The sequence below is a fragment of the Triticum aestivum genome, chromosome 5B (assembly GCF_018294505.1).
Source record: "Triticum aestivum cultivar Chinese Spring chromosome 5B, IWGSC CS RefSeq v2.1, whole genome shotgun sequence".
In the NCBI taxonomy this organism is placed as follows: domain Eukaryota; kingdom Viridiplantae; phylum Streptophyta; class Magnoliopsida; order Poales; family Poaceae; genus Triticum; species Triticum aestivum.
In genome coordinates, this window is record NC_057807.1 from 577,002,017 (window position 1) to 577,016,977 (window position 14,961).

A 14,961-nucleotide genomic window follows, 5' to 3' on the forward strand; every position below is an offset into this window, starting at 1 on the left:
GTCTCCATCAACGTGGATGTACGATAGCACCACCTATCGGAACCACGCCAAAAATCTATGTGTCTACATTGCGTTTGCTCCCTCCAAACTCCTTCACTTTACCTTCATATTCAATGATTTAAATTCCGCTGCTATACTCTCAGAATTGCATGTTTAGGTTGATTGCTTGACTTGTGTTAAGTTGCTAAAATCTGCCAAGACTTAAAATGGGAAAAGGCTAGATTTTTATTTGGTCAAGTAGTCCAATCACCCCCCATCTAGACGTACTTTCGATCCTACAATGATCGAAGCTGAGAAACAAGTAAGAGAAATCCAGACAAACTTCAAGTAGCCAAGTCCCGACAAAAGTGCTACTATGATTCCAAACACTAGCAGATCAGTTTTGAACTAGGAGAGTATGTCTATCTTCGAGTCACACCGATGAAAGGAGTTAAAAGATTTCATACTCAAGGAAAGCTTGCACCAAGGTATATTGGTCCATTTCCGGTCATGTCCAAGGTTGGTGTAGTGGCATATCAACTAGAACTTCCACCTGAGCTATCCGAAGTGCACGATGTCTTTCACGTGTCATAGTTAGGAAGGTGTATCTCACAGCCAGAAAAACGGACTGATATGACAGAAATCGAGCTTGCTCAGGATCTGACTTATGAATAGAAACCATTCCAGATATTGGATGAGATGGAAAGAGTCACCCACAGCAAGTCAGTTAAGTTCTACAAAGTGCAGTGGGAACATCATACAGAGGATGAGCCCACCTAGGAAAGAGAGGACTTTTTAAGGACTGCATACCCTGACTTGTTTCCCCGAGCAACTGAATCTCGAGGACGAGACTCATCCTAAGGGGGGAGGTTTGTGACACCCTGGTTTTTGCCACTTTTTCTTTTCTGGGATTTATTGCATATTTGGTTTGAATTTGAATTTTTGAATTAACACATTTGGAGTCATCACTGGAGAATTCTTTTGGCTTTCCCCCAAGTGACTCCTAGCACTCTCAAAACATCTCTAGACATCATCCCTCTCAAAATATTGCCATAGAAATATTTTTTCTCAATGGCAAAATATTCATTTTCTTCTTGAAAATGAATATTTTCACTTCTGCTCTAAAGCAACCCCTATTTTTATGGGAATTTTTTTTACCACTCTATATTTTGACATTTTACTTTTGCCACTCTTAGTTTTTGACAATTATCACAATTGCTATTCCCGTGGAAACAGAAAAAATTTCAGAGTGGCAATTATGATAATTGTCAAAAGCTAAGAGTGGAAAAAATGAAATAAAATTATTTTGCTTTTGCCACAAAATGGCAATTGTGATAATTGTCAAAACTAAGAGTGGCGAAAGTGAACTGTCAAAATCTAGAGTGGCAAAAGGAAAATTGGCAAAATCTAGAGTGGCAAAAACAAAATTTCCCCAATTATTTTACTCCTGAAATCCTGAATAATATTTAGACCATGCCTCATCTTTCCATGCAAAAATATCCCATAGTCATGTGGAGAATTTTGTCTCAAGAAAATATTTTCTCTTCTGATCAGAAAAAGCACTTTGTGAAGGAAGTGTATTTTTGCTTGATCTTTTTGAGCTGAAATTTTTATAGCATGGCTACCTTCCATCCTAAATCTTAGCCCCCAAGTTTCAGCTCTTATCTCTTTCAAAAAAATTAGAAAATGCTGCAACAATTTCTGTCCAGAAACTTGACAAATCTCTTGCACCATGTCTGATCGACATCTTGATAAACCAAGACCACAAACCGACCTATCCTTGAAGGGACTTGAGCCTAGACACAGTCTTGCAAGTTTGGCGCACCGCGTTGCACCAGTGCATGCAGTGACCGCGAGAGTTCACGGTGTCTAGCATGCGTTCGTTGCGCTCTGGGTGTCGGCCATCTGTCTATCTCGCCCGTGAAGCCACCTCGTGCCACCCCCGCGTATCTCTACCCTCCCACTACCTCGTCCCCTTCCTCCCCGATGCCGGAAGCTGGCTCCCCGACGCGAACACGGCAGAGCAGAGAACATAGTGCTCCCGCGTGACCGTGCCGCCCCACCCCTCGCCCTGTGCTCAGCTCTACTTCTCCACTTTTCTTGGATGAACGCCAGTAAGCTATCCCGTTGAGCTTGAGCCCCTCTCGTCGCCTCTCGCCGCTCCAGAACCCTCTCCAGCGATGTCGAGCTCTGCCTCGCCCTCCCATATAAATAGAACCCCACCCGAGCCATTCTAGCCACCACACTCGGCTCATCTGGCCACAAAAACACTAGTGTAGCACCGCAGCAAGGCCGGGCGGGCCTCCAGCCGCTGATCATCGTCGGAGTTGGCCGCGGATCCTTTTCTGCCGCCCGCTCGCTCCAGTGCTCTCCGTCCTCCTTCAACTCCTCAGGCGTGTCCGTGGCTTCCCCTGGTCGTGATGGTGCTGCTGGACCGCCCCCACTTCACCGGAAACCCCAACTCTGATGAACTCCGCTGCCTGCCGTCTCTGGAGAAGACCACCGCGACGCCCTCCGTCCACCTCTGCCCATTTTTCTGGTACGTGCGTGTTCGTCTCGACGAGCCGCGTCCATCCGTCCTCTCACCGGCGGCCGATGTGGCCTCCTCGCCGGAGAATCAGCACCGACCGAGCCGCCGTCTCTGTTTCTCTTCCTCTCTCTTATAAACCTGCCAGAGGGGCCCCACCTATCAGCCTCTCTTCTCTCTCCCGAATCGGTATAAGTGAAGACGTATTCTGAGTATACGCCTTCAATGTGGCCCTCTCTGGGTTTTTTGTTTTTAGTTTTAATTGAAATATTTTAGCTGAACTTTGACCAGCTCTAAATCCTAAACCATAAGTCCAAATGAGATGATTCTTTTTGCATTAGTTTAGTCTTGAGCTCCTCTATCAGCATGTAAATTTTGAGAATTTTTCTTGCTATTTAGACTTTCTGGTGAATTAAATTTCTTTTGTGACATTTTATTTATGGCATTTTAATTATTTTCAGAAGGATCTTCCTATCTTGAGGAGGACCAGGAGCATTGTGACCCTCCTTTGAACTAAGGCAAGCCACCACAAACATTTGCAAGGGTGACATTGCAATGACTATGATTTTACTTGAATTTAACTTCATACAATGCATATAGTTATTTAAATAAATTCACTTATGTTAGTTTCACATTCATGCTATGCTTGTTATGTTTACAAAAGTATGTTGGTTGTTTGGTTAGGGTTATGCAGTAGAGTTAGAGTTGTCATGAGCATCTTTATGTTAGTATCATCCTTTTGCTGAAATGGTTCATATGCATATCATGGCATTTTCGTGGCATACTATGGCTCGAGTAGTTTTCATTTCAAGTTAAACATGATTATAATACAACTGAACATGCTATTGATTGAGTCATGGTGCCACTGAATCGAGCTTCCCAGTGCAACCACATTTGCCTTTATGGGAAGGCCCTTATTCGGTGTGTTGTCATGCCTCTCGCCGGTGCCTCCAACAAGGGAAGGTTATGCGCTTGCGCTACCCTGGACCGGTAGGCAGGCATAGCCTTGTGTGCCCGTAGTTGTTTTGGTACCATTGTCCCTCTTTGGGAACGTTTTTGTTTTTCCACGACGGTGGTCGTTGGATGTCCGGAGTGGCATCGGGGCCACCCATGACTAAGCACAAAGGGGAGTTGGTCGGAGTGGCCGAGAGAGTGTCACACAATAGATCGGTTTTGTCAGAATGTCGTTGGTCCACCTGAATGGCAGCACGAGGCCTTGGGTTCCGTGGTGTGGGTACATTGTACTAACCTCTGCAGAGTGTGTTTAATCTATCGATAGCCGCGTCCTCGGTTATGGACACAATTCGTAGTAGGTCACACCATGTGTTAACAGAAATAATTAACTTGCACACTAATGTTATACTTATGCCACTTGATATGATGGATGAGATGTCGGAATCATCGAGTTGGTTTCATTTGTGATCCATTGGTGATCACCGTGGTAAGATGATGGTCGGGGTTACGAGGTAACCAAGATGGTAACTGGGTCCGAGGGGCCCTAGTTGCAAGCACCTACACTTCGTGAGTAGCATGCCATGTTCTTGCATATAACTTGCTTAAATATCATGTTGTTGTTTGTCATTGCTGTTTTATTTCTTGTGAGCTTGCGAGTACATTCAAAGTACTCACCTGGCGTGCCATGTCAGTTTCAGGAGAAGCCGTACCATAAGTCGGAGTTGCGTCGTGCATCGCAGTCTAGACCGTGTTCCAGCAGTGTCCCTGTGAGATGGAGTCCTTCTACGCCGTGGTTCCGCTGCCGAGTAGTTGTCGTCGAGGCCCCTATATGTCTACTAAATATTGTACATATGTGCAGTAGCACCGTGTGTGCCGCTTGACCTCACTAACTCATGTATCGCCGAACCTATGTTCCCGCAAGAGATCAATAAAGCGGTTGCTTTTCTGTTCCAAGTTGTTGTGTGTTGTCAAAAGACATGATCTCTGGGCTGGCAATGCAAGGTAAACAGCTTGCTCTGAGCCGGGGTGCCACACATGATTTTCTAGAATACCCTATTTGCTTCACTTAAATCTTTTGAGCTAGGTAGTTGCTCTAGTACTTCACTTATATCTTTTTGAGCACGGCAGTGGTTATATTTTGAAGAAATAAGCTCTCCTGCTTCACTTATATTATTTTGAGAGTTAGTAAATTTTTAAGAAATATCCTCTCATGCTTCACTTATATTATTTTGAGAGATGGAAATTTTGAAGAAATAATTATGCTCTCGTGCCTCACTTATATCATTTTGAGAGTTAAAGAATAGTAATGGTAATTTGCACAAGATATGAATTTGGTCCGAAAGTGATAGGTATCCAAGGGGGATATAATCAAAACTTTCATGAAGATCATTGGAAATTATGAACTTGATTCCTTGCAATAGTTTTGTGGTATGGAGATAGTGATATGTTCATCATGTTGATGAGTAATCATGCTTTAGTAAGAATATTGGTGTTAAGGTTTGTGATTCCCTATGCATGCACACAAAGTCAATAGTTATGCAACAAAATTATATCCTACTTGTCGTGCATTATTCAGTGTTAATTATGTTCAATGCTCGTTTATGACTATTTTCGTTTTTTGGTTGGTTGCCTCTCAATATTTGGTAGCCTTCCCTTATACTAAGTGGGAATATTGCTTGTGCATCCAATTCCTTAAACCCAAAGTTGTGCCAAATCAGTCCACTATACCTACCTATACGTGGTATTTCCATGCCGTTGCAAGTAAATTTGTATGTGCCAACTCTAATTTTCATAGTGAATTTCCTTTTTTGTGTGTCCATACCTCTCATGAAGCGGCAGGGGGTGGCCAATATTTTCCATGTTAGGTATTTTATTCTCATGATGAGTGTTTATTCACTTGTCATTACACGAGAGTGTGGCAGGTAATAGGGATGCCCAGTCCTGAAATGAAAAAATATTATTATAATAAATTCCTTGGAAAGTGCTGGTATGGAAGGCACCCGTGGATCAGCTAGCCATGGATTGTGAAAGAATGGTGGAAAGAAAATAAACTTTATTTTCTGTTTGGGAACCGCCTATAATTTGTCTAGTATGGAAGATGTTGGGAATTCTCGGTCATTTTCGTTGATAGGGAAAACGTGCCTCTCAAAACAGTTTTATCTCTCAATTTAACATATGAGCTCTGGCACCTCTACAAATCTCCGCTTCCCTCTGCGAAGGGCCTACATTTATTTTTATGCAATTTTAATTTTATTGAGTCTCCATCTTCTCTTATAAATCACCAACTAGGGAACACTATTGTCATACACAAGTATTAGATGTAGTTAATATTTGAGTGTTTCATGAATTGATCAATGATTGAGCATAATGTCTAGGGATACTTTCTTTAGCATTGATATCTTGAAAGACATGATCGCTTGTTGATATGCTTGAGTATTCATGTCTTCATGTCAAATTATGGACTATTGCTTTGAATCATTCAACTCTAAATGTCCATACTACAAAAAAAGAATACATGATGAATATGTTAGGCAACATTCCACACCAAAAATTATGTGTTTATCATTTACCTATTCGAGGACGAGTATGAATTAAGCTTGGGGATGCTTGATACGTTCCAGCATATATATAATTTTTTATTGTCCCATGTTATTACATTATCCATCTTGGATATTTTATATATATTTACAAGCAAATTTATATCAATTTTTGGGTCTAACCTATTAACTTAGTGCCCAGGGCCAGTTGCTGTTTTCAGCTTGTTTTTTTTTACTTTGTAGAATATCAATATCAAACAAAGTCCAAATGCCACGAAGCTTTTTAAAGATTTTTTTTCAGGTGATAAGAGACCCTGGAAGCTTATGGAGGCCACGAGAAGTTGAAAGTGGGGCCCACTATGCACCAGGGCGCGCCAGGGGCCTCTGGCGCGCCCTGGTAGGTAGCGGGGCCCACGGGCACCGTCCTGACCTACCTCCGCCTGTATAAATACTCTAAAATCTCCAAAACCCTAGGGGTATGACAAACCGGTTGGTGCTCTCATGAGCAAGACAGGGCAGCGGAGGAAGACTGAGTTAGATGGAGGCCAACCGATGTTTCATCGTTCTCAAAGCAGGTCAAATTATAGTTTTCTTGTTACCAATTATAGAATAATATATTTTGATAGACTGGAAAATCGTCATTGGTGTTGATTATAAAAAGTGTAATCCTTAGAATTAGTGCAGAGCATCCCTTATCAATCTTTTTTTCTTTTTTACAATGGCAGGTGTTCTGTTTATTTAGCTTAATATTAATCTTGGTTTATGACAGGGGAAATGTATGGGCGGCAGTCATTTTGTACTGCTGACCCTGATGTCATCCCTAAAATGCGTTTGGTGTGCTCTCTTTTGTGGCTGGCCAGTTCAGTCCAGATGGGAAGATGACGAAGACATAAAGGTCCTGATTTATTTATTTTCAAGAATCACAATATACACAATGCTCATATTTGATAGGTTAATTCACATAAACAACACCCGCTCGAGACGGGTATCATGGAAACTTGAAAATTCATCACTCAAGCTACATATAGATTACATGGTAAATTGAGCCCAGCTGGGAGGGAAACTGAGGTGGACAAAGTGAAATATACACATCACTGCAGCTTGCTACTTTACTCTGATTTCTTTTCCTTTCCCCTCCAAGGGGTCAGGCATGCTAGCAACCGCAACATACACCAGGCTGGCCGGTGCAACTTGTTACTCTCTACTGAATAGTACGCTTATATGGGCTGGAAGCCCTTCAGCCGTTGATGTGGCTAACCATCCACAGTGGAAGCCCCGTCCGGGGTGGGGCCTGCGGCTGCACTGCCGCATCCTCTGCCCTCTCTCCTGATGCCGCTGGATGAATGCTGCACAACCAAAGTGGACACAAGTATATTAGTATTTTGTTACTTAAATGTGGCCCGACAGGACTGCATATTGAGACCAAAAGTGGGCTGCAAGGAACAACCCGACCAATTCAAAAGATGGTTCCTTGAACTCTGAATAGGAATGGACTTGTGATGTACATCATCACCTGGTAGTTGCGGCAGGGGGAGCATCCCTCATCATGAAGGAAGAAGAAGAAGAGCTTGTTTGAGGCTGAGTCTGATCTTGTTGCGCCGCCTGGGCCTTCTGCTTCTCGACGAGCTGTGGGGAAGGGACAGGGATCTGTGTCAATAAAATTTGCTATAGGAAACATTTTAGACCGGTTGGACCATAAGGTGACAACGGGCTTACTTCCTTCTGGAGAACTTTATTCTCCTCCTGCAGTGACCTCTCCTGCAGCAAGAACGATGTAATGAGGTTTCGTGCAAGTAGGCCAATTACTTGCATACATGTTATAATGTCACAAAACTTGAAACAAGTAAGCTAAGGTTTCCTGACAAGTTGACCAGTTCGAATACTGGTTCAGGTATGCAAGGTTGACAGCCTACCTTCTTCTGAAGCTCAGAAATGGATTCGTGCATAAGTTGGTTCTGCAAGTACAAAAAAAGAAAAAGGAAATAGTCATTTTTTAACTGTGAAGAGCATATGACTAAAATGCATATACATATTGTGAATATCTCAGTCTAGAATCTGACTTCAGATATACTTTGCTGAACTTCTCTGCAAGTGTTTTTCTTGTTTTATTTTTTAAATTGTGTTGCTGTACAAATCATTTAAATCAGTACCTTCCTGGATCTGATATGTTTCAGTGAGCTTTCCAGCTGCTGCTCCAGTTGCTGCAACTCCTTGAGATTCAAAGATTCAAGATCCTCTCCCATCAGATGCCTGCAGGTGCAGGATGTAGAAATTCAGTCCCATTTATCTTCACAGAGTGTATATAATATACTGGCAATCAACCAAAATCGTTACAAATTACTTTTGACATTTCTGTATTGTCTCAACCTTCGCCTTCAGTTTCCTATATTCGTGACACCAGTTTCCCTGCACAAGCAAATAACAATTGCATTACTAACTTTGAGTGGAACAGGAAGGAACCATGACGGAAATGCTACAAATAGGCTGAGTTAGTTCAGAAATGAACAAAGAGACTTTAACAACATTGACACCAGGGGGCATAAATCAGGAAGGATTGTTCTGTGTAGTGAACTTGAATTTTCATAACTTAAAATCAATTATGTCACTGCAACAAGTGTTACTATCAGATGTAAAAATCATATTTCGTAATATTAAAAATGCTGCAGTGGAGGTAAATATTCAAAATACATTAGGAATATTTTTTGGGTTAGTAGTTACATGTTTCAATAGTCCTCGTCATATGTACATGCTGAATCTGTTTGTCAGCAATCAGATAGAACTGGTTGGATCTCTCAATTGGAGCTACAACTTGGTTTGTACAAAAATTGGCCAAAAAATTGAAGTGAGGTCCTGGAGCTCTGAGTTACAAAAATAAGAATATTGAGCCTAACTGGATCTTCTAAGTCTGCAGGATCTACTTTTTATCCTAGATGGTTAGCCTTAGACAAGCTGTAATAAGAAACTGCAGCAATATCGCAAACAATACAGAAAAATGGGAGATGAGAACTAATGTCATGGGGTTATCCTTAATGGCCATTAGCAGCATAATACGATCAGAAGGTCTGGAGATTCAACGGTTGATCTTAAGAACTTAAGATCAATGACCAATCTAGTAATAAGTCTTAATAATCTAGGATAGCATTTTGTTATTTCAATCAAAATATTGTGATTGTCACTGATGCACACATAGTATTTTCAACCCATTATAATATATACACTTGTCATTTTTTGTTGCTAAGCCATTCGAAAACTCAGCCGGCTAATCCAGAACTGCTGGTCTAGCCATGCATTGCAGTTCACTACGTACTAATTTAGTAACACTTAAAGTCAGATCACATTTTTCTAGTTCTCGCAAAGGCAGTGTGTAGGAATCAGCACGCTAGTCTAGTTTAGTAGTCATGAAAGTAAATTGGTCAAGTGGTATTTGGTTACATTATTCGACCATGCCTAAGCATTCATCAAAGACAAACTAATAATAAGTTACAGGAGAATCAAATGGACCTCAATCCATAGTTGCAAGTCAATTAAATTCATAGCTCATGGAAATCATTCAAAATATAGTGGCCTACTAATAAATTTCAGATCATCTGATATCGGCAACAATTTACTTCATAGCTAAAGGAAAGCAAACCGTTTTCTTTTCATTTTTACCTGAATTTCAGATTCACTTGAAACGAGAACCTTTTCTGCATAAGAGTAGCGCTCATACCGTTCAAGAATTTTGTCCATACTGCATAAGAGAAAGAAATATCTAGTCATTGGAAGTACATGTAAACAAGATTAACTATGTCCAGTATATGCACAATCTCAAGAATTGATATATGATAAATTTTGACAAATCGGAAGCTTTTCTGTAATACATCGTTTCATGTCGGCGTATGCAAATGAGATTCAAATATGGTATACAGCATCTGGTCAAATAGTTTGCAAAGCATTTCACTGTGACCATAATGTAAATGATAGGTAAGGTACAACAAAGCTAGAAAGAGCACGAAACTGACTTCAATAAGGTTCTGGTGTTGTTCAAGTTTTGTTGGGAAAATAGAGTGACCCTTTTCTTCTGTCTATAGACTCAACGAAATGTGCAAAACAGAAGTTTAGGATGGGATTGTGCTAGGCAAGGTAAGTATAATTCTGCTCAGATTCAAATTATGTAACTATAGCGCTAGAGCTTCAGTTTAAGAAACGGTCCTTGCTGTTGTATTTAAGTCATTAACTTTTTACCCCTCGTGTTATTCTCCTCCTATACCTTCTCCCTGTCTTCCCGTAGGCTTCACCCAGCATCCTAACTATTTGTGGAGGTCAACGTGTTCTCTTTCACCACAAACATCGTGTCCTCAATTGTCACACAAGTACCCACAACACACGGAAAACCGTCAGACGCTACCCTATAACCTATAGTAGGCATTTTTTAAGCAACATGGAATGAATCAACAATTAGTTATAGTGTTGAACTATGTGCTATCCTATAACCTGCAAATGGTTACAATGGTCATCAAGTCAAAATCAGTTCAAGAATGTGCAACAACTCACCTATTCAATCAACTAGACTCACAAACCGGTAATATATAAGTGTGTGACCAACAATAGTTATCTAGGCAAGAGCCATGCCTAGATAAGTAGGACGATACGAACACGACAACCATTTTAAAACCTAATGTGTGGGCCCATGCAAAGGTATTGTCGGTACAAATATAGGTGGTAGAGCAAATTTTCAGATGAAAGCTTTGAATGCCAAAGCAGATAAATGCCCATGTGAAAAGAAATTATGCACATAGTAAGGTGATCCCAAGGGATCCCAATGGTGAGGCAACCCTAGAAAATAACACACTAAGGTGCATCTCAAAAAGGAACTAGATAAAGACCCGTTTGTCAGGCATTTAACATAGTGGTTTGGCATGGACTCTGCTTCTACCAACACCAATTGTTCAATCATTGGATGGCTAAACGTATATCAAGCATGGTGAGCTAAAGTTGCATATCGAGGTGTGTAAGAGCAACTCTAGCAGAGTCACCACGTTGATGCGCTCCATATGGATATGGAGGATGCCTATCCAAAGCGCAAACAGAGAGTCGTGCCCTACGAGTAGGACCCACCTGTCATTGGGTCACATGTTCTTCTCCAAAAAATATCCAACAAACACATTGAACTGGTTCAGAAGCATCGATTTCATTCCTAAACAGGGGCAGAACACTAGTCACATGTGAATTACATTCATAGAACACCTAATAATTAGTTAAACTAGTTGCGGCCACGACCACTGCCACCACCTACGTAAAATGCAACAATGTTGGCCACTATGACTTGGAAATGCGCCTCAGCGACGTTGTCCCAGGCCGGCCATTCATCCGCGGCGGCGGGAGTGTGCTAGTGCCCAAATCTGCTGCTCCATTTGCGCTTCCATCTGCGCGGCCTCCTCCAGGACTAGGTCCATCTGGTCCCTAAAGGGGGGAAAAGGATCCGCGGGCTACTCCACCTCATGCCAAAAATTGAAGATGAGAGAGAGAGCTCCCCCGGATGCGCCATGAACAACAAAGGGGGTGGTGGATTGGAGGCATGTGAAAAAAAAAGGGCAGCCCGGTGCATGTAGCTCCCGCTTGCGCAGGGTCGGGGAAGGGTCCGACCACTTTGGGTCTATAGTACGCAGCCTTTCCCTACATTTCTGTAAGAGGCTGTTTCCAGGACTTGAACCCGTGACCTCATGGTCACAAGGCAGCAGCTTTACCACTGCGCCAAGGCTCCCCTTCGATTGGAGGCATGTGAGATTGGAATAAAAGGCGTCGAACATAGGATTGAAGCGAGAGAGCAGAGGGTACCGGCCTTTTACAGGCCGCCCCAGACACCACTAGGGAGGCACTTGGGGAGGCGGGAGGCAGCTAATGTGGGGTAGTCAAAGGGCGCGTCTAAAGGGGCAGCCCCGGTGCATGTAACTCCCGCTTGCGCAGGGTCCGGGGAAGGGTCTGACCACTTTGGATCTATTGTACGCAGCCTTTCCCTACATTTCTACAAGAGGCTGTTTTCAGGACTTAAACCCGTGACCTCTTGGTCACAAGGCAGCAGCTTTACCACTGCGCCAAGGCTCCTCTTAGTCAAAGGGCGCGTCTCCCTGTGAGAAATGTTGCAACGACCTACTCGCATGCCTTCAATTTGCTCACACGCAAGCAAGGAGATGGTGCCGCATGGCAGCCATCCGATGGACCGCCATAAGAATCTGAGGACGCAGGCATGGCATTAATGGTCAGGTGCCAGCTGGTGGTCTGTGTGAGGCCGAGCTGCTTCAAATCCGATGAGAGGCGGGAGAAGGAAGCTTAAAACTTCCGCCCCACGTTGGCAGTTGGTTTTGGGGCAAGCTCCATACTAGACCTCCCGAACCTCCAAATATGGAGGCCACGAGATCGTGTATGGAGCGAGCTAAAAGAAATATGGTGACGGGAGCCATGAAGACTCTCTCTGCTAGAGTTGCTTTAATACCTAGTTGTTGCATCATCATACGACGGGAAAACTGATGTGCCATGGAGCAAGGACACCAATTTGTACAATGTACAACTTCAGGAAAAACTTGGCATTCAATTTTGCCTTCCCAGAAAAAACATGCACATGGTAAATTGCTAAGACCAAGGCAAGAGATACAACAACAACAAAGCATTTAGTCCCAAATAAGTTTGGTTGGGTAGAGCTGAAACCCGTAAAATCTCGAAACCAACTTATGGTTTTGGCGCGTGGATAGCTAACTTCCATGCACCCCTGTCCATAACTAGTTCTTTGTGATACTTCAGTCTTCCGATCTTTCTTTAGGGACTCCTCCCATGTGAAATTTGGTCTACCCCAACCTCTGTTACATTATTAGCATGTTTTAACCGTCCGCTATGCACGAAAGTTTCTAGAGGCCTACTTTGTATATATCCAAGCCATCTCAGATGTTCGACAAGCTTCCCTTCAATCGGTGCTACCCCAACTCTACATGTATATCATCATTTCAAACTCTATCCTTTCTTGGGTGGCCACACATCCATCTCAAGATGCGCCATACATTGTGAGTCACCGTCCTATCGAACCTGTCTTTTAGCCTTTGTGGCACTATCTTGTCACAGAGAACACCAAAAACTTGGCGTCACTTCCTCCATCCGACTTTGATTTGAAGAGGTACAACCTACCCATTGAGGCTAACCACCTCCTCGTGCCTAGTAGTACTGAAACTGCACCTCACGTACTCAATTTTAGTTAAGCCTAAAGACTTTGATTCCGAAGTTTCTCTCCATAGGTCTAACTTTCCATTAAGTCCCGTGCAACTATCATTGACTAGCACCACATCAATCGTAAAGAGAATATACCGTGGAATATCTCCTTGTTACCTCATCCATCATCAAGGCAAAAAGATAAGGGCTCAAAGCTGACCCATGGTGCAGTCCTATTTTATGGCAAAGTCATCAGTGTCGCCATCACTTGTTCGAACACCTGTCATGGGATTATCATACATGTCCTTAATGAGGGTAATGTACTTTGTGGGACTTTGTGTTTCTCCAAGGCCCACCACATGACATTATTCAGTATCTTATCGCATGCCTTTTCCTAGTCAATGGACATCATATGCATGTCCCTTTTTTGTTCCCTGTATTTCTCCACAAGTTGTCGTACCAATAAAATGCCTTCCATGATCAACCTCTTAGGCATGAAATCAAACTGATTTTTGGTCACACATGTCATTCCTCTTAAGTGGTGCTCAATGACTCCCATAACATCATTCTTTGTAAAGCCTCCTTAATCTCAGACTCCTAGATTCATCGCACACAATGTCTGCGGGCATCATCAAAGGAGTCGTAGAGCTCAATGCTAGAGCTCTCATTCTCTCTGTTGAATAGCTTGTCGGAGTACTCCCGCCATCTATGCTTGATCTCCTTGTCCTTCACTATGAGTTGATCTGCTCTATCCTTGATGCATTTGACTTGTTTGACATCCCTCGTCTTCTTCCCTCGGATCTTGGCCGTCTCATAGATGTCCCTTGCACCTTCCTTCCCGGCCCCTTAGCGTTGGTAGAGGTCTTCATATGCCCGACCCCTTGATTCACTCACTGCTCGCGTTGCGGTCTTCTTTGCCACCTTGTACTTCTCTATGTTGTTTGCACTCCTACGCAGGTGTAGGCAATGTTTTAAAGGCGGTAAGGCGAGGCAAGGTGCTGGGGGAGGGGGGGTGCCTCACTACCTAAGCACTAATGCATAGGCAAGGCGGCGCCTTACAGAGTTCTAAGAAGTAGAACTGAGCATAATCTGGTAGGCATTTGCAGGAGAGGTGATGGTTGCTTGTTGCTGCCTACTGTCCTGGAGAGGAGAAACCGCAGGAGAGGAGGATCTGCCGGAGAGGAGGGGGAGAAGCTCAGATCCAGCCACCAGAGGTGGGGGTGGGGAAAACTGAAACTGGTTAGAGCTCTCTCTCCCCCTGCTAGTAACTGTTGGCGCCCAGACTCGGTTTCCCGCCCTTTTCTTCCCGCCCAAAGCTCTTTTTCCCGCCTGAACTCCCAACCTATCTAAGGCGTCTTCATTTGCCTAAGGCGGGAAGAATGGCGCCTAGGCGGACGCCCTATGGACTAAGGCGGACACCTTTAGGCATGTGCGTAAGGCAAGGCCGACGCCTTGTGACCTGGGGCGCCCTGACGCCTAGGCGACGCCTTGTGACCTGGGGCGCCCTGACGCCTAGGCGACGCCTTAAAAACAATGGGTGTAGGCATCTGAAACAATCTTTCTTCTTCGTAATAACTACTAAATTTGTAAAGTAATATAAGATGTTTAGTACATGGTTAGTGGTACCTACGATATTTCCCATCCATCGTGTCTATACATGTGCCCAATTATCTAATAGCTTCAACTAGATAAGAAACAACTATTAGCATTACAGACCCATGTTTATTGACAATATATCATATCTCATACCAGAAAAAAAAATTGGGACTATGTGGAGAATCATGTGGG

The 14,961-nt window shown here is 43.2% G+C and overlaps 1 protein-coding gene across 1 annotated transcript in view; it reads right to left on the reverse strand.

The window, feature by feature from the left end:
• Positions 1–6,881: 6,881 nt before the first annotated feature.
• LOC543103 (MADS-box transcription factor 14) overlaps positions 6,882–14,961 on the reverse strand; it is a 13,196-nt gene continuing 5,116 nt past the window's right edge. Inside the window, exons 2-8 of the mRNA XM_044534565.1 lie at positions 9,649–9,727; positions 8,339–8,403; positions 8,148–8,247; positions 7,911–7,952; positions 7,714–7,755; positions 7,511–7,623; positions 6,882–7,343 (exon numbers count right to left, since the gene is read on the reverse strand). Of these exons, the coding sequence (XP_044390500.1) occupies positions 7,235–7,343; positions 7,511–7,623; positions 7,714–7,755; positions 7,911–7,952; positions 8,148–8,247; positions 8,339–8,403; positions 9,649–9,727 (550 nt within the window). The 3' untranslated portion in view covers positions 6,882–7,234. The remainder of the gene's footprint in view (positions 7,344–7,510; positions 7,624–7,713; positions 7,756–7,910; positions 7,953–8,147; positions 8,248–8,338; positions 8,404–9,648; positions 9,728–14,961) is intronic.